At 37.9% G+C, this 18,229-nt stretch overlaps 1 protein-coding gene across 1 annotated transcript; it reads left to right on the top strand.

The window, feature by feature from the left end:
* Positions 1-543: 543 nt before the first annotated feature.
* On the top strand, positions 544-16,515 carry LOC131402146 (centromere-associated protein E-like). The gene is made up of 9 exons (XM_058537047.1): positions 544-682; positions 1,316-1,435; positions 1,874-1,955; positions 2,116-2,183; positions 2,261-2,326; positions 13,004-13,055; positions 14,570-14,657; positions 15,011-15,140; positions 16,477-16,515. Exons 1-9 carry the CDS (start codon positions 611-613, stop codon positions 16,513-16,515), a joined length of 717 nt encoding a protein of 238 aa, XP_058393030.1. The 5' UTR covers positions 544-610.
* Positions 16,516-18,229: the final 1,714 nt, after the last annotated feature.

Consider the following 18,229-nt stretch of genomic DNA (forward strand, 5'->3'; position numbering starts at 1 on the left):
AATTTAGGCACTGAGACATCAACCACCTTGCCCAAAGTCACACAGCTTGTACTTATTTGCAGAACCAAGATTCGCAGACAGTCAGATTCCAGACCCCCACATTCAGCCACTGTGCCTTACTCCCTCTTGAAAGCACATAGTATAACTGACTTGTGTTTTTTTGTGTGTGAGAACCAACACATTTTACCTTATAGAGAAGTGTATTTTCAGAGGACTACTAAGTTGAAGAAAATATTGCGACAAATATTTTATCATACCATATTCTGACAATTTTATTTCTTTGGGCAACTACTAATTCAGAATGAATGCATAGTTGATTTGTTTGCTTTAACTTCTGTGTTTTTGTTTTTTTTAGATCGTGTCATTCTCAATAATGAATCGACTGAAAATGTGTATGAAGAAATAGCAGTACCAATCATAGACTCTGCCATGCAAAGCTACAATGGTTTGTATTCACTGCAGAAATGCTTTATTTAGTCTTGGGTTTCTGTTCAACAGTATTGATAGTTTTACACACTCTAGATTCATTTTTATTCTTGCGTGTGTCTGTTTTGTTTCTGCAGGTACTATATTTGCCTATGGGCAGACTGCTTCAGGCAAAACATATACCATGATCGGTTCCAAAGATGATTTAGTAATAATCCCCAGGGCAATTCATGACATTTTCAACAAAGTTAAGAAGGTAAGTAGCTAAATTTCTAGTACATACAGGTAAAAGTAGTAATGTCTTCTCATGGTGAAAGGAAGTATGCTTACAGTTCTCTCTTGGTTATCCACAGGGAAAGAAGAAAGGCAGAGCATAGATTCACTTTTCCCCACAAACTGACTTTATAGAGCTTAAACTTCTTTCATTCTTTCCCTTGCATCCTGAAGCAGTAATACGCCTGCTAAAAAGTGGGCATTGAGAAACAAGAAGTCTTATCACTGCCTTTGAATAGCTGCCAGTGATCATTAAGGAGCAGGAGAGGGTCGATATGGTTAGGAGACCAGGATAGGCAACCTGATGATTTTTAAGGTTCTTATTTGAACATCTATTGGTAGGGTTTTATTTTAAGCTTAAAGAGTTGGGCTAGGCACTCTCCTCTTCTAATGCTATAATACTATATTTTCATTATTTCCAAAACAATGCATTTATATTTGTGTTTATTTTTCTCGATGTAGAACCATAGGGGCTTTTTTTGTTTTGTTTTTTGTTTATTTTACAAAGATAACTTCTCAAAGAATATTTTAATGTTTAATAAGAGCACACAAGCATTCAGTAATAGGTTTTCGTAATTGGATGATCTCTGACGTTTTTACATATTTTTTATTCTAGTTTCCTGATAGGGAATTTCTCTTACGTGTGTCTTACATGGAGATATACAATGAAACCATTACAGACTTACTCTGTGACACTCAAAAAATGAAACCTTTAATAATTCGAGAAGACTTCAGTGTGAGTAACAGAGTTAAGAGAGTGGCTCAACAAATAGACTGACTTAATGAGATTATTGTTCATGAACGTTTACCTTTAATTTCCATATTTTTTAAAGTGTCTCCTGTTTCTGTGATTTGTTTTTTGTCTTCTTACTTGTGTTCATAGAGCTCATCTTTTAAGGGATATGTATCGTTTTTAAATATTGACAGCTGTAATACCTTTGTGTAAGTGTCTAAAAAGAATAAGATGAAGTTAGAATTTGGTGTGCTTTGGTATAGGAAATAAATTGTAAATATCATAGGCTTACTTGTTATTTTTTTTACAGAGTAATGGTCCCCATTGCCCACTTTTACCTTCCACAAATGAATGCTGTAATAGTTTGCACATTCTTTTTGAGATGCAAACTTTTAAGTGACTTCTATTTCTCTACTCTTCCAATCATTAACCTTGTTTCAGAGGAATCCGTATGTGGGTGATCTCACAGAGGAAGTTGTTTATACACCAGAAATGGCTTTGAAGTGGATCACAAAGGGAGAAAGTAAGACTTTATGCTGTGTTTCTTCAAAACATTTGTAAAAACTATTCAGTTGAATGTATTTAGGCTTCAAACCACACTTTTCTTTCTTAAGTTAAAATAAAAGTTAATGTTTTTCTTTGCATTTTAATGTATGCAGCTGAAATGTGACTCATTTTTACAGAGAACAGACATTATAGAGTTACGAAAACGAATCAGAGAAGCAGTCGTTCTCATGCTATTTTTAGGATGGTAGGTAATTTTCTCTCTACTTGGTCTTTCCAATTAAGAATACACTAATTTTTCTACAAGTTGCCATTTCTGTCTAGATTTTGGAAAGTAGAGAGAAAGATGAACCCTCTAATTGTGAAGGATCTGTCAAGGTGTCCCATTTGGTGAGTGTTGATGAACCATGATGATGTACTCTACAGACCAAAGCAAAGTTTAATTCAGCTGCTGGATCTTTGGTTTCATAAGAACTGTTAACTGAACTAAATAGGCAAAAACATCTATGAATTGGTAGTTTATTCTCATCTGTAGCACGAGATGACTAGTTAACATGTAGGAAGAATTCAAGAGATCTTTCTTCCTGTTCTTTTATGGCTGCCTTCTCCTACAATTTAGATGTAAGGACTGTAGGAGTTGAGGCCTTTCCTAACCAGTAAGCAAATGGGTTTGGGTTTTTTTTTTTTTATTCACATTTGAAAGTTAAAGTGGTGATGGAATATGGGGGTACTTTTGTTTATTTCAGTAACACTGGTTTATAACATTGTGTAAATTTCAGGTGTACATCATTATACTTCTATTTCTGCATAGATTACATCACATTCACCACCCAAATACTAATTACAACCCATCACCTCGCACATGTGCCTAATTATCCCTTTTGCCCTCCTCCCTCCCCCCTTCCCCTAGGGTAACCACCAATCCAATCTCTGTCTCTGTGTGTTTGTTTGTCGTCGTTATTATCTACTACATAATGAGTGAGATCATATGCTATTTGACCTTCTGCCTCTGACTTATTTCACTTTGCATAGTACCCTCCATGCCAATCCATGTTGTCACACATGGCTGGATTTCATCGTTTCTTATGGCTGAGTAGTATTCCATTGTGTATTTATACCACATCTTCCTATCCATTCGTCCCTTGATGGGCACTTAGGTTGCTTCCAGGTCTTTCCTATTGTGAATAACGTTGCAATGAACACAGGGGTGCATGTATCTTTATGCATTGGAGTTTCCAAGTCCTTTGGATAAATACCCAGCAGTGGAATAGCTGGATCGTATGGTAGTTCTAGCCTTAATTTTTTGAGGACTCTCCATACTGTTTTCCATAGTGGCTGCACCAGTTTTCACTCCCACCAGCAGTGTATGAGAGTTCCCTTCTCTCCACATCCTCTCCAACACTTGTTGTTTCCTGTCTTGTTAATTATAGCCATTCTGACGGGCATGAGGTGAAATCTCATTGTTGTTTTGATTTGCATTTCCCTGATAGTTAATGATGGTGAACATCTTTTCATGTGCCTGTTGGCCATCTGTATATCTTCTTTGGAGAGATGTCTGTTCAGGTCTTTTGCCCATTTTTTTAAATTTATTTTTATGTTTTTAAATTTTTTGTTTATTGCAGTTACATGGGTTTATAACATTGTATAAATTTGAGGTGTACATCATTCTACTTTTATTTCTGCATAGATTACATCATGTTCACCACCCAAATACCAACTGCCACCCATCACCACACACTTGTGCCGAATTATCCATTTCACCCTCTTCCCTCCCCCCTTCCCCTCTGGTAACCACCAATCCAAACTCTGTTTCTATGTGTTTGTTTGTTGTTGTTATTATCTACTACTTAATGAGGGAAATCATACGGTATTTGACCTTCTCCCTCTGACTTATTTCACTTTCCATAATACCCGCAATGTCCAATAAGTCAGAGGGAGAAGGTCAAATATCATATGAGTGCCCATTTTTTAAATAGGTTGTTCATTTTTTTTTGTTGTTGAGATGCATGAGTTCTTTATATATTTTGGAGATTAACCCCTTATCAGATGTATAGTTTGCAAATATTTTCTCCCAATTTTTAGGGTGTCTTTTCGTTTTGCTGATGGTTTCCTTTGCTGTGCAGAAGCTTTTTAGTCTGATGTAGTCCCATTTGTTTATTTTTTCTATTTATTCTCTTGCCCGGTTAGACATGGTGCTTGACAATATGTTGCAAAGACTGATATTGAAGAGCGTACTGCCTATGTTTTCTTCTAGAAGTTTCACAGTTTCAGGTCTTACATTCAAGTCTTTAATCCATTTTGAGTTAATTTTTGTGTATGGTGTAGGGTAAGGGTCTACTTTCATTTTGTTGCATGTGGCTGTCCAGTTTTCTCAACACCATTTGTTGAAGAAGCTTTCTTTTCTCCATTGTATGTTCTTGGCTCCTTTGTTGAAGTTTAGCTATCCATAGATGTGTGGTTTTATTTCTGGGCTTTTGAGTCTATTCTGTTTATCTGTGTGTCTGTTTTTGTGCCAGTACCATGCTCTTTTGGTTACTATAGCTTTGTAGTATATTTTGAAATCAGGGAGTGTGATACCTCCAGCTTTGTTCTTTTCTTTCAGGATTCCTTTGGCTATTCAGGGTCTCTTGTCGTTCCGTATAAATTTTAGGATTCTTTGTTCTATTTCTGTGAAAAATGTTGTCCCTGTCTTTGACAGGGATTGCATTGAATCTATAGATTGCTTTAGGAAGTATGGACATCTTAACTATGTTAATTCTTCCAATCCAAGAGCAGGGAATATCTTTCCCTTTTTTTGTGTCTTCTTCAACTTCTTTCAGCAATGTTTTATAGTTTTCGGTGTACTAGATCTTTCACCTCTTTGATTAAGTTTATTCCTAGGTATTTTATTCTTTTTGCTGCAAATGGGATTGACTTCTTCATTTCTCTTTCTGCTACTTTGTTGTCGGTGTATAGAAATGCAACTGATTTTTTATGATGATTTTGTATCTTGCAAGTTTACCATATTCGTTTATTACTTCTAAAAGTTTTTTGGTGGATTATTTAGTGTTTTCTATATATAAAATCATGTCATCTGCAAATAGTGAGAGTGTCACTTCTTCCTTTCAGTTTGGATCCCTGTTATTTCTTTATATTGCCTGATTGCTCTGGCTAGGACTTCCAGTACTATGTTAAATTGGAGTGGTGAGAGTGGGCATCCTTGTCTGGTTCCTGTTCTTAGAGGGATAGCTTTCAGTTTTTCACCATTCAGGATGATATTAGCTATGGGTTTGTCGTGTATGGCCTTTATTATGTTGAGGTACTTTCCTTCTGTACCCATGTTATTCAGAGATTTTATCATATGTGGGTGCTGTATCTTGTCAAATGCTTTCTCCGCATCTATTGAGATGATCATGTGATTTTTATTCTTCATTTTATTAATGTGGTATATTACATAGATTGATTTGGAAATGTTGAACCATCCCTGCATCCCTGGAATATATCCAACTTGATCATGGTGTATAATCTTTTTAAAGTATTGTTGTATGCGATTTGCTCCTTTGTTGAGGATTTTTGTGTCGATGTTCCTCACTGATATTGGCCTGTAATTTTCATTTTTTGTGTTTTCCTTGTCTCGTTTTGGTATCAGGGTAATGTCAGCTTCGTAGAAGGAGTTAGGGAGCTTCCCCCTCTCCTCAAATTTTTGGAAGAGTTTGAGAAGGATAGGTATTAAGTCTTCTTTGAATGTTTGGTAGAATTCACCACGGAAGCCGTCTGGTCCTGGACTTTTATTTTGGGGGAGATTTTTTGATTACTGTTTCGATCTCTTTACTGGTGATTGATCTATTCAAATTCTCTATTTCTTCTTGATCCAGTTTTGGAAGGTTGTATGATTGTAAGAATTTATCCATTTCTTCCAGATTGTTGAATCTGTTGGCATATAGCTTTGCATATTGTCCTCTTATTCTTTTGTATTTCTGAGGTGTCTGTTGTAATTTCTCCTCTTTCATTTCTGATTTTACTTATTTGAACCTTCTCTCTTTTTTCTTGGTGAGTCTAGCTAAAGTTTTGTCAATTTTGTTTATCTTTTCAAAGAACCAGCTCTCGGTTTTATTATTTTTTTCTACTGTTTTAGTAGTTACTATTTCATTTATTTCTGCAATGATTATTATTTTTTCCCTTCTTCTACTGATTTGGGGCTTTGTTTGTTCTTCTTTTTCCAGTTCCTTTAGGTGCATTTTTAGATTGTTTATTTGAGATTTTCCTTGCTTGTTGAGCTAGGCCTGTATTGCTATAAACTTCCCTCTTAGTACTGCTTTTGCTGTATCCCATAAATTCTGGCATGTCTTATTTTCATTTTCATTCGTCCCCAGGTATTTTTTGATTTCTTCTTTGATTTCTTCGTTGACCCAATCGTTGTTCAGTAGCATTTTGTTTCATCTTCACCTATTTGTGGCTTTTCTGATTTTCTTCCTATAGTTGATTTCTAGTTTCATACCATTGTGGTCGGAAAAGATGCTTGGTATTATTTCAATCTTCTTAAATTTATGTAGACTTGTATTGTGACATAATATGTGATCAACCCTGGAGGATGTTCCATGTGCATTTCAAAAGAACGTGTATTCTTAGGTTTTTGGATGGAATGCTCTGTGTATATCTACTAGGTCCATCTGTTCTAGTGTGTCATTAAAGGCCAGTGTGTCCTTATTGGTCTTCTGTTTGGATGATCTATCCGTTTGTGTAAGTGGAGTGGTAAAGTCCCCTACTATTATTGTGTTACTGTCTATTTTTCCTCTTATGTCTGTTAATAATTGCTTTATATATTTAGCTTTTCCTATGTTGTGTGCGTCAATATTTACAAGTGTTATATCCTCTTGTTGGATCATTCCCTTGATCATTATGTATTGACCGTCTTTGTCTCTTTTTACAGTTTTTGTTTTCAAGTCTATTTTGTCTGATATGAGTATTGCAACCCCAGCGCTCTTTTCATTGCCATTTGCGTGGAGTAACATTTTCCATCCTTTCACTTTCAGTTTGTGAGTGTCTTTAAGTCTGAAGTGTGTCTCTTGTATGCAGCATGTATATGGGTCTTGTTTTATTATCCAAACAGCCACCCTACGCCTTTTAATTGGAGTATTTAGTCCATTGACGTTTAAAGTAGCTATTGATAAGTATGTACTTACTGCCATTTTTTAACTTTTTTTCTCAGTGTTTTAGTAGACCTCTATACAGAATTGATGGTCTCTTTAGTTTGACCTCTGTCTGAAAGCTCTACTCTTTAACTCCGTTCCTCCCTCATTTTATGTTTTTGGTATCATATCTAACCTCTTTTTTGTGCATTTGTATCCATTACTCTCTTATCATGGAAATAGATAATTTTTCCTATTTGTGGTCTTCTCTTTTCCCCTCAAATCAGCCCCTTTAACATTTCTTCTAGCACTGGCTTTTAGGTGACAAACTCCTTTAATTTTTTTGTCTGGAAACTTTTTATCTCTCCTTCCATTTTGAATGATAACCTTGCTGGCTAGAGTATTCTTGGCTGTAAGTTTTTCCCTTTTAGCACTTTAAATATGTGGTGCCACTCTCTTCTAGCCTGTAAGGTTTCTGCTGAGAAGTCAGCTGATAGACTTATGGGGTTGCCTTTGTACGTAACTTGTCTTTCTCTTGGGGCTTTTAGGATTCTCTCTCTATCTTTAATTCTGGACATTTTAATTATGACGTGTCTTTGTGTGGACCTCTTTGGATTTATTTTCTTTGGTGCTCTCTGTGCTTCCTGTACCTGGATGTCTGTTTCCTTCCTTAGGTTAGGGAAGTTTTCATCTATTATTTCATCAAATAGATCCTCTGCCACTTTGTCTCGCTCTTCTCCTTCTGGGACACCTATAACTCGGATGCTAGTGCACTTGACGTTGTCCTAGAGGTCCCTTAGACTGTCCTCACTCTTGTTAATTCTGTTTTTTGTTTTTTAACTGTTCAGCTTGGGTAATTTCTTCTAGTCTTTCGTCCAGCTCGCAGATCCGTTCATCTGTTTCCTCAACTCTGCTTTTGAGTCCCTCTAGTGAATTTTTCATTTCTAGTATTGTATTTTTCATTTCTGATTGGTTCATTTTTATATCTTCCATTTCTTTCTTGACATTCTCACTGAGTTCATCCATTCTTCTCCCCAGATCAGTGAGCATCCTTAACACTCTTTGTTTGAACTCTCTGTCGTGTAGCTTGCTCATTTCTGTTTCACTTAGTTCCTTTTCTGCGGTTTTGTCCTGTTCCCTTACTTGGAAGGTATTCCTTTGCCTTCTCATTTTTCCACTTTTCCTGTGCTCGTGTCTGTGTATTAGCTAGGTCAGCTACATGCCCTGCACTTGGATAGGTGACCTTATATAAGTGATGCCTTAGCAGGCCTGCAGTGTGCTTCCCTCAGTTCTCAATGTTCCAGGAGTGACCGCTATGTGGGCTACGTGTGTCCTTCTGTTGTGGTATGTTTGTTCTCCCTGTAGGCGCCCAGAGAGGCTGAGTTATGTAGTTGTTGTGGGCACTTCAGTCTCTTTATCAGGTGTGGGAAGCCCCAGCACAGTTGGCTGCAAGTTCTAACACCACATTTAGTTTGCAGTATTTCTTTTAAGTGAGTAGGCCCCCAGCATGGCAGTTTGTTAGGCTCAGGGGTTCACAATTGCTACAAGCCTCCAGCTTTTAAGTCTCTTGTCAGCTCTCTGAGGATTGCAGCTGGGTGGGGTTGGCCTCAGGCATGGGAGCACCCAATTGTTTCAGGCTTCGGAAAGTGGGGCAAAACCCCTATATGGGTCTTTGGGAAGCACAAGTCTTCTGCAGCTGACAAGCCCCACCGCCCACAGGTCCACACACACAGTCAACACAGTCCTGGCCCATGTGCGCAACCTCCTGAAGTGGACCCAGTCTCTCCATGGTGGGCGCACCACACACTCCACCACTGCCCCACACTCTCCACCTACTCCTTGTGAACGCCCTGCCCCATAGAAGTGGGCTCGGTCACCAGGCTGCAGAGAATCCAGTCACCAATGTATGCAGGCCCACAAGTTGCCTGAGGGCTTGTTGCTGGGTGGGGCCAACAACAGGGTGGGCTGCCTGCCCTGGCTGAGCTGGATTAAACTGGTGCTCTAGTAGGGGGACAGACCCTGGGCTAGCAGGCCCCAGGGAGAACTCCAATGGTGTCTGTGTCAGCACGCCCACACCAGGCCACAACAATGGCCGCCGGCAATGTCCCAGTTCCTGGAGAGGTCTCACCTCTCACTAAGATGCACTCAGAGCCTATCAGGTGAGTCTGTTTTCACCAAAGCACTGTGCACCTTTCTTTCTGGTGATTTTATGTTGATTTCTGAAACGGGTGTGTTTGCGCGTGGGCCCTCTAAACGTCGGTTTTAATTTCTTCGTGAACCAGCTTTTATGGGGGTACTCCCCAATGTTTTAGTAGGAGGCAAAGTCAGATATTATGCCACTCACCTCGATTGTGCTGGGTCCACGAAGTGCCTAGAGCAGGGGCGCTCCCCGGCTCAGGGCCCCGCTCCTCCAGGGAGAGCTGTGTACCTTTGGGCTGCTCCCGGGTGGCTGTGAAGCATTGCAGCTCGTGAAGGTGGCATTTTTTTCTCTCCAGAAGGGAGTTTCTGCCTCTTCCACCTCAATTACGATTGTCCTCTGTTGCAGGAGTTCCTCTTATCTAGTTTTCAGTTCTCTCTCAGGGGTAATTTTTCCATGAGTAGTTGTAAATTGTCTGTGTCCCCAGGAGGAGTTGAGTTCAGAGTCTGCTTATGCCACCATCTTGACTTCTCTCCGGATATTTTTTATTATTTATTTAGTTTCAGCCAATAGAATTGAGACTTGGGAAATCAACAAATACCTACGTGGATGGTTATAAATAAATCACATGTTCAAGTTCATTTTTAGGTACAATAAGAAAATAAATTTTTGATTATAAACACAATGTTTATGCTGTAAATCCGTCAGAGAAGGGTGATATCTCATTCATCTTTGTAGCCTCAGCACAATGTACCTAGTTTATCTTCAATACTTGTTTGTTGAATAAGTGAATATAAGCATTATACAAATATTCCTTCTTTCCATATAAGTAAACCCCCATTTCCTTTTTGCTGCACTGTATCAATTATCTCTCATTTTTGTGTTTCCTTCCTATTCCTTACCATTATTGCTTTATTCTCTGTCTTCAGGGACTAAATTCTTTAGCTTGATGTGGGATATGATTTAAGATTATTCTGTTTGATTTGAAAACTTCAGGGAAAAAAGTAATAAATCTATAATATGTTTATTCACTTTTAGATTTTGAAAAGTCAGAGTCTTAATTAAATATCTAATTCTAGTTCACCTCAGTTATTTTATTACGCAGTATAATATTTATTTCAATAGTCTAGTCCTGCTTTAATTTAACAACAAAAAATGCTACAAAACCTAACTTCTGTTTTGTTTCCCAAACCTGGCCTGTGATATTTCAGTGAAATTTTAACTTTTAATAATTTAGCTTTAATACTCTTGACCTATTCAGTGATCCATTTTTGGACTTTTCTCATGTTCTTTGATGCTCTATTATCTAGGGACTTTAGATACCATCAAGTCCAACCCTCCAGACTCCCATTCACTCTAGGTATCTTCTTGGAATGCAGTCTTCCCAGAGAGTCGTTTTCTGGCTCTTTGGAGGGGGCCTTGGTTTGAATGTCTCCTGGCCTTTCTGGGAGAATAATATCCAGGTTCTCTTAGCTCTGATCCTTCCCTGTTCGCTTCTGTGGCTTCTTTTTCCTACCCTCCTAACAACAACACAGGAGTGTTCTGTGGCCTTTCTTACTTCCCATGCTTGCCCTCTGACTTTATGTTAGCATTTCTCTTTTGATGACAGCCGAGTTTTTATTGTATCTAGATCTCTGAGTTCTCATTCACATCTTCCTAAAGATTATAACTGTGTCCCACTGTTAGCTCAAACTTTAGTGTTACTAAAACCAAGTTATTTTTTGTTACCATGGTGAATATTCCTTTTTTCCAGTAGTTTCAGCATTATCCTGGTCATCTAGGCTGGAAACCCAAGTCAGCTTTGCCTCATCTTTTTCTGCCTTCCCTTTTTTCCCATCATCGCCATTTCTTATTGATTCCACCCTTTAGCTTTCCATGGGTGTCATACCCAAGTCCTCATCTCACTTGAATTACTGTATCATTCCACTGGACCTGGCCTCCACGACCTGGTTTTCCTTTTTCAGTCCAATATACAGAATTCTAATGTGGCTAAACTTCTGTTGCATCACTTCCTTAACAAGATCTGTCCAGTCTTAACCAGTCTAAGTTGACATCCTTCTGCTCCACCTGAGCTCCTCCCTTAAAGGTAGATTGGACCTCTTGGTATCTTTGAACACTAATGATTGTTCCCATCTTTATACCTTAGTTCATGCTGCCTTCACCACCACTTCACCCCTTTATTATGTATCTAGGTCATCTGTGGTAGATACTGTACAAGAAACATCAAATTTCTTTGAATATTTTGAGGAAAGAAGTATCTGAGATAGGACTAGAAAGCAGAAGTGTATAATGACCTGCTTATCCCTGGAAGTCTCCACAGAGAGAAGTAATTTAAATCTCTGACTTCCTTTTAATGCAGTAAGAATATTTACTGAGCCTTTGCCCTGTTCTGAGCACAGTGCTGAGCTCTGAGATGAAAAGAATAGAGAAGATATCCCTCCATACTTACCGTCTCCACTGCACACTCCCCAGCACAAGCCACGGTCATCTCCACTCAGATTTCTGCACAAGCCGCCTGACTGGGCTCCTGCTGCCACTCTTGCCCCTCTGCAATCTGTTCTCCACCCAGGGCCCACAGGTGACCCTTCAGAAAGTTAAATCAAGATATGTCACTCTCTTGTTCAATCCCTCTAATGGCTTCCCATTGCATTTAGAAAATCCAATTCTTACTCTTGCCTACAAAGCCCTACATAATCTGAGCCCTTCCTACTTCTCTTACCCTGTCTTGTCCCATCTCTGCTTCACCAACGCTGCCATGCTGCCCTTTCTTTTTCTTGAACACACAAAGCTCATTTCTGCTTTGTGACTGGGTGTGCTGGCTCTTCTTTATTTGGGAGTCTGGGTCCCTTGGTCTTTGCTTGGCTGGCTTCCTCTTCTCTGTCACTGCAGATTTTAGCTAAATAGGAAGCCTTCTCCTGCCACTCAATCCTAAGAACATACTCTGACCTCTCCTCTTCCCTCCTCTGGCACTCTGTTTAAATTGTCTGTATTACCCTCATGGTGATATGTTGCTTATTTGTCTTTTTCTCTCCTCTCACTGACTTTCTCCCCCATCCCACCCCATGCAGAATGTGAGCTCTCTGAGCGCAGGGTCCTTCTTTGTCTGGCTCACTGCCATGTCCCAGCACCTGACATGCTGCCTGGAACAGGACAGGAGGTCACTTGTTTCGGCAAAATTTGTGAAATTAAAGAGAGGCCCATGCTTTTAAAGATGCTACAGTGTAGTCAGAGACATAAATGACTAGCACAACACAGTAAGGGCTATAATAATAAGTCATATCTGTAAAGATCTCTGGGTACACAGTTGAAAGAGCAGTTCATTCAAGGTGTGGGGGAAAAAAGATAAAGTTGGCAAAGCTACACTGAGAAGGTAACATGTGCCTTTGGTGCTGAATAGAGAGTAGGGGTGGACTAGAAGGTCAGAACTAGCTAAACAAAGGGAATGGCAAAGTGTAACAGTACATGAGTTGTGGAGCGCATAGTCAGGAGCTCATCCAGAGTTAAGAGTAAGAGATGGCCAGGAATAAGGCTAGAGCAACACAAGTACCAGATTGTGGAGAACTGTGTTCACCATGGTAAGATTTTGAACTTGGTGCAAGAAAGTGAAACTATTCTGGCAACATTATAGAGGATGCGTTATAAAGAAGGAACAAGGTGTAGAGGTCAGTTAGACTCAGACAAGGGAAGGCCTAAAGAGTGGGGTGAGAGACTAGGAAACACGGGGTATTCAGATAAGCCATGGATTAAAAACATTCTTTCGGTAGTTTGGATTTTATTATTTTCAAGTTACCCTTCCTAATGTTTTATTTTCCTCTCTTACAGAATTTGGTTGATCTTGCAGGCTGGGAAAGAGCTGAAAAAACAGGTGCTGAAGGTAATGAAAACTCATGAAATATGTTGGTCTGAATGTCCTGCTGTTCTTTTACAGAATACAAATGGCAGCAGGCATTTTAGAAACTAATAAGGTAATGGTGATAATTTTGTGATAAAAAGTCTTTAACATAAAGAGCAGCTTCCTTATCTGGTTAATTATATTCTTTGGGCTGCTATAGCATCAGTTAAAATGCTAAAACTCTGTATGAGATTTATAGCTGGAAAGCTCCTGAGAGTACCATGGACACCATTATCAGTAAGGAAATTCAGAAAGGTGACAGGGTACAAAATTAATGTACAGACATGAATAACTCATAATAGAACAACCTGTTGGAATATTTAATGTACAAAAAGATCCCATTTACAATAATGACTTAGAAGATGTAATACCTGAGAAGAAACTCAGCAAAAATTGCACAAGATCAAAATAAAGAAAACTTTAAACAGACCTGAAGGACATAACCGAACACTTAAACAAATGGAAAAGCATACTTGGATAGGAAGCTTCAGAACCGTAAAGGTGTCAAGCCTCTCTCTGTGTTAATTTTCTGCAGCCTGACATAGAGACACTCAGCTGAGCATGGCCTGTACTCACCAAAGCAGTGGCTCCTCAGACCTGTGAATGGGAAATGAATGCCTGTTGTTTTAAGCTGGCTTGGTAACAGCAATATTACAGCAATAGCTGACTAAGGCACCTGTGAGATAATCGCTATTCGGAATGATTCTTGCAGTATTTTTTGTGTACAGGGTAGACTGAACACCTGCGTGTCCCTCAGCAGGCTGCTGGGTGAATACATTCTGGTAGACCCATACAATGATATTCCATTCTATAAAAAAGAATGAGAAAGACCAGTGTTTACCAATAAGATATATGGTATGTTGCCAAGTGAAAAAAGCAAAGTGCAAAATAGTGTGTATGGTATGCTACTATTTGTTTAAAAAAGAAAGGGAAAAACTTAATATATATGAACTTGTATTTCTAAAAATCTCCAGAAGAATAAGCTAATAACAGTGGTTTCCCGGTAGAGGGACAGGAACTGAATGAAAGGAGCATAAAAGTGAGAGAGGGCTTTTTCCATGTGCTTTTGTTTGAGCCATGTGGGCATATTAATAGTTTAAAAATAAGAATGTGTTTGGTTGTGAGCTGCTATGAACTAATTTGGTTGTAAGTCATTAGTTGCGTATATTTGGGGGTTTGGAAAAATAGATTTGAATTGAGGAGTTAGCAGGCCTCTTTTAGGACATGGCTTTCTCTCCTTAATCTTTTCTTAGTCATCTTTTTCTTCTTGCTGTTTCTCTGGTGAGAGCCTTTCTGATTCACGTAACAGGTGGGAGAGAGAGAGAGAGAGCGCCTGCTACCTGTGGTAATAAAGGTGGGCGCAGATCTAATCTGAAGCCCAGACTGTAGCATCTGACCCTGCAGTTTCTAATTTCTCTCATAACCTACTGATAAGTAAGTTCATAATCTAGTACAGGGGAAAATTTTAGTTTCATTTATTTATTTAATAAATGCAGGTGTGAAACTCAAGGAAGGCTGTAATATAAATCGTAGCTTATTTGTTTTGCGACAAGTGATCAAGAAACTTAGTGATGGACAAGATGGGTAAGTTTATCCCATTGTACATTTACCTATTAATATTAACGTTTTTCATTAGGTGGAAAATTATGATATTTCAGTGACACTCAAACAAATGTACTGATTTCTCCCATATATTCAAAAGCTGCTGTGATTCCATGAGCATGAATTGCTTCTTGTATGTATGACTGTGACCTACTAAGTTTACTTTCTAAATTAAATGGAATATTTTTAGTTAGTAGTTTTGCTTGGCCTCGTGTAACCTGTAAAGAATCAATTTTTTAACTGTAGTTAATTGAAGGTTCTGCATTAAAAACCAACCACGTTTGTTATATAAAAAGTTTTACTCTTTTTTCTTCCCAAACTCGTTCCTCACTCAGTGCTTTCATAAATTATCGAGACAGCAAATTAACACGAATTCTCCAGAATTCCTTGGGAGGAAATGCAAAAACGTGTATTATCTGCACAATTATTCCAGTGTCTTTGAATGAAACCCTGACTACTCTTCAAGTGAGTTTGATTTTTATCTCAACTTACTATGGGGGGAAATTATCTTTCAGAAGAAAAAATTACCTACTAAAATTAGGTACAGTTTTTTTAATTGATATAATATACCTGTTAAAATAAAGTTGATGTGTTGTCTACTAAAGAACATTCCTTAATTTTCCCAAACTTCAGTCATTCATATGCCACCTACACAATTTTGTTCTTCAGTATTTTACTGAAATTGACTTGATTTTTTCTTTAAATAACTCACTTTTTAAATTTAACTTATTATAAAAGGAAACTATATATCAATCCCATAAATGAAAAACTGGTTATCACTTGCAACAAACAGAAGGTGACCCAAAAAACTGGTGGGTGTGTATTTATAACAAAATAATTCTTAAATTCCTGTTAGTGAATTATTGTCTGAAATTTCTCTGAGCCTAAGGCCTGCATTTTCTGTTTTTTTAAAACAGGAAAAGTGAGGAATGTCAGTAGACTATCTATCTCAATGAAGGATTCAGTGTCATTTAATGGTCCCCCACACATATCCTCTTAAAGTTACTTCTGGGGACCAGCCCGGTGGCATAGTGGTTAAGTTTGCGTGATCCACTTCAGTGGCCCGGGGTTCACAGGTTCTAATCCTGGGCACAGATTGACATACCGCTCATCAAGACATGCTGTGGTGGAATCCAACATACAAAATAATAGAGGAAGATGGACACAGGTGTTAGCCCAGGGCCAATCTTCTTCAGCAAAACAAGGGTAGGATCGGTAATAAATGTTAGCTCAGGGCCAAGCTTCCTAACCAAAATAAAAGTTCCTTCTGACACTCATATGTGAAGAAACATTGCTTGAAATAGCTATTGAGCACTGGATCAAAATCCTGCCAGAGAAGCAGATAGAAGATAGAGTCCCTGGCTTCATAGAATTTATAGTCTTATAGGGAAGAAAAGACCTGTCTTCCAACATGCTTGCCATGGATTAAGAGTAAAGTGGCTAATAAGTAGGACAGAGATCAAAGGAAGGAGAGAGTCTTTTGACTGGAGGCAAATCTTTAGAGTAGAAGGAACCTTTGCACAGGATTTTGAGGTGTAGATGGGATTCCAGTGAGCCAGTGTTTGTAGTTTCTTTGTCAGCACCTGTCATCAAGATATTTCTTTGACTCTCCTGAAGACTAGCAGCTAGGATAAATTACGAGCATTGTCACAGGGACATAGAATGCTCTGTGTTCACAAGCATTAAGCCACCTGGGAAGAGTATTGATTTTTCTTTACAAAACTTAGTTACGAGGAATCTAAATATTAAGTAAATTAACTTTTCAGTGTCAAACACTTAACTCTCTTGTATTTTTTCCCAGTTTGCCGGAACTGCTCAGTCTATGAAGAATATCCCTTAAGTTAATGAGGTATCAAGTGATGAAGCTCTCCTGGAAAGATATAGAAAAGAAATAATTGATCTTAAAAAACAGTTAGAGGAGGTATGTATGAGCCATGTATTTCAGTAAAGAATATAGAGAGATTTAGAATTGAGAACTGCCTAAATGCCCAGAGCCTCTTAAATCATCTATCTGAGTTCTACAACCTAAATTTAAAACAAATAGTTTTTAATAAGGAGAAATCAACTCATAAAAATTTTAGTTTACTATAAACTGAAAGGTATGGTCTCTTGAAATTATTTTAGATATTGTTTTTCATTTCCAAAGGGCAAAATTTGAGATTTTTCAAATGGGCCAAGTAGAGATGCTTTTTTTTTAGAGATAATTTTTAAAAATTGTCACAAATACATAGAGAGTTAGGTTAAAAAGAGTCTCTATCAATAGTTTTTAAAACTACTTTGTTTCATTTTAATTATCTTGAATTCCTCTTCTAGTCCTAAGATAGCAAGCTAATAAGATAGTGTAATTGCTTGTCATTGTTTGTTTTAACCGTCACGGTCCCCTATTCTGTAAAAATCTTACATTTTAGTCATCTTTTTAAAAATGAGCTAAAATATCAAATGGCGGTCTTATGATAGCACTTCTTTTGCTATAGTTATTCAAGTCTCTGCTTTAAGAATTCTCTGCCTATTATTTATATATTTTCAGTCAATTAATAAATTTGCTGTAACAGCATTGATATCTTATAGATGACATATAGAATAGTGATATGAGAAGAAATGTATATTTTACTTCAAGTTTGAGAAATTATTGATTATGGTAACTGCATGTAGGTGTTCTGTAGGTAGGGCATATTTTACCTCAATAAAATTAAACTTCTCATAGCTCACAAACAAATTTATATATATATATATATTTTTAATTTTTTGTTTATTGCAGTAACATTGGTTTATAACATTGTATAAATTTCAGGTGTACATCATTATACTTCTATTTCTGCATAGATTACATCATGTTCACCACCCAAATACTAATTACAACCCATCACCACACACATGTGCCGAATTATCCCTTTCGCCCTCCTCCCTCCCCCTTTCCCCTCTGGTAACCACCAATCCAGTCTCTGTCTCTATGTGTTTGTTTGTTGTTGTTATTATCTACTACTTAATGAAGGAAATCATATGGTATTTGACCTTCTCCCTCTGACTTATTTCACTTTGCGTAATACCCTCAATGTCCATCCATGCTTTCACAATGGCTGGATTTCATCATTTCTTATGGCTGAGTAGTATTCCATTGTGTATATACCACATCCTCTTTATCCATTAATCCCTTTATGGGCACTTAGGTTGCTTGCAAGTCTTGGCTATTGTGAATATCGCTGCAATGATCACAGGGGTGCATGTATCTTTACGCATAAGTTTGTAGCAATACAGGCCTATTTCATCAAACAAGAAAAATCTCAAATAAACAATCTAACAATGCACCTAAAAGAACTGGAAAAAGAAGAACAAACAAAGCCAAAATTCAGTAGAAGAAGGGAAATAATAAAAATCAGAGCAGAAATAAATGAAATAGAGACTAAAAACCAATGGAAAAATTAATAAAACCAAGAGCTGGTTCTTTGAAAAAATAAACAAAATTGACAAACCTTTAGCTAGACTCGCCACGAAAAAAGGAGAGAAGGCACAAATAAGTAAAATCAGAAATGAAAGTGGAGAAATTACAGCACATG

This window comes from Diceros bicornis (genome assembly GCF_020826845.1).
Source record: "Diceros bicornis minor isolate mBicDic1 chromosome 30 unlocalized genomic scaffold, mDicBic1.mat.cur SUPER_30_unloc_3, whole genome shotgun sequence".
Lineage (NCBI taxonomy): Eukaryota > Metazoa > Chordata > Mammalia > Perissodactyla > Rhinocerotidae > Diceros > Diceros bicornis.

Excerpts from the sequence above, each read along its gene's own strand:
- LOC131402146 (XM_058537047.1), top strand. The coding sequence starts at position 611 with ATGATCGGTTCCAAAGATGATTTAGTAATAATCCCCAGGGCAATTCAT. Across the intron at positions 2,184-2,260 it reads CTCATGCTATTTTTAGGATG|ATTTTGGAAAGTAGAGAGAA; the intron begins GTAGGTAATTTT and ends ATTTCTGTCTAG. Across the intron at positions 15,141-16,476 it reads AAACCCTGACTACTCTTCAA|TTTGCCGGAACTGCTCAGTC; the intron begins GTGAGTTTGATT and ends ATTTTTTCCCAG.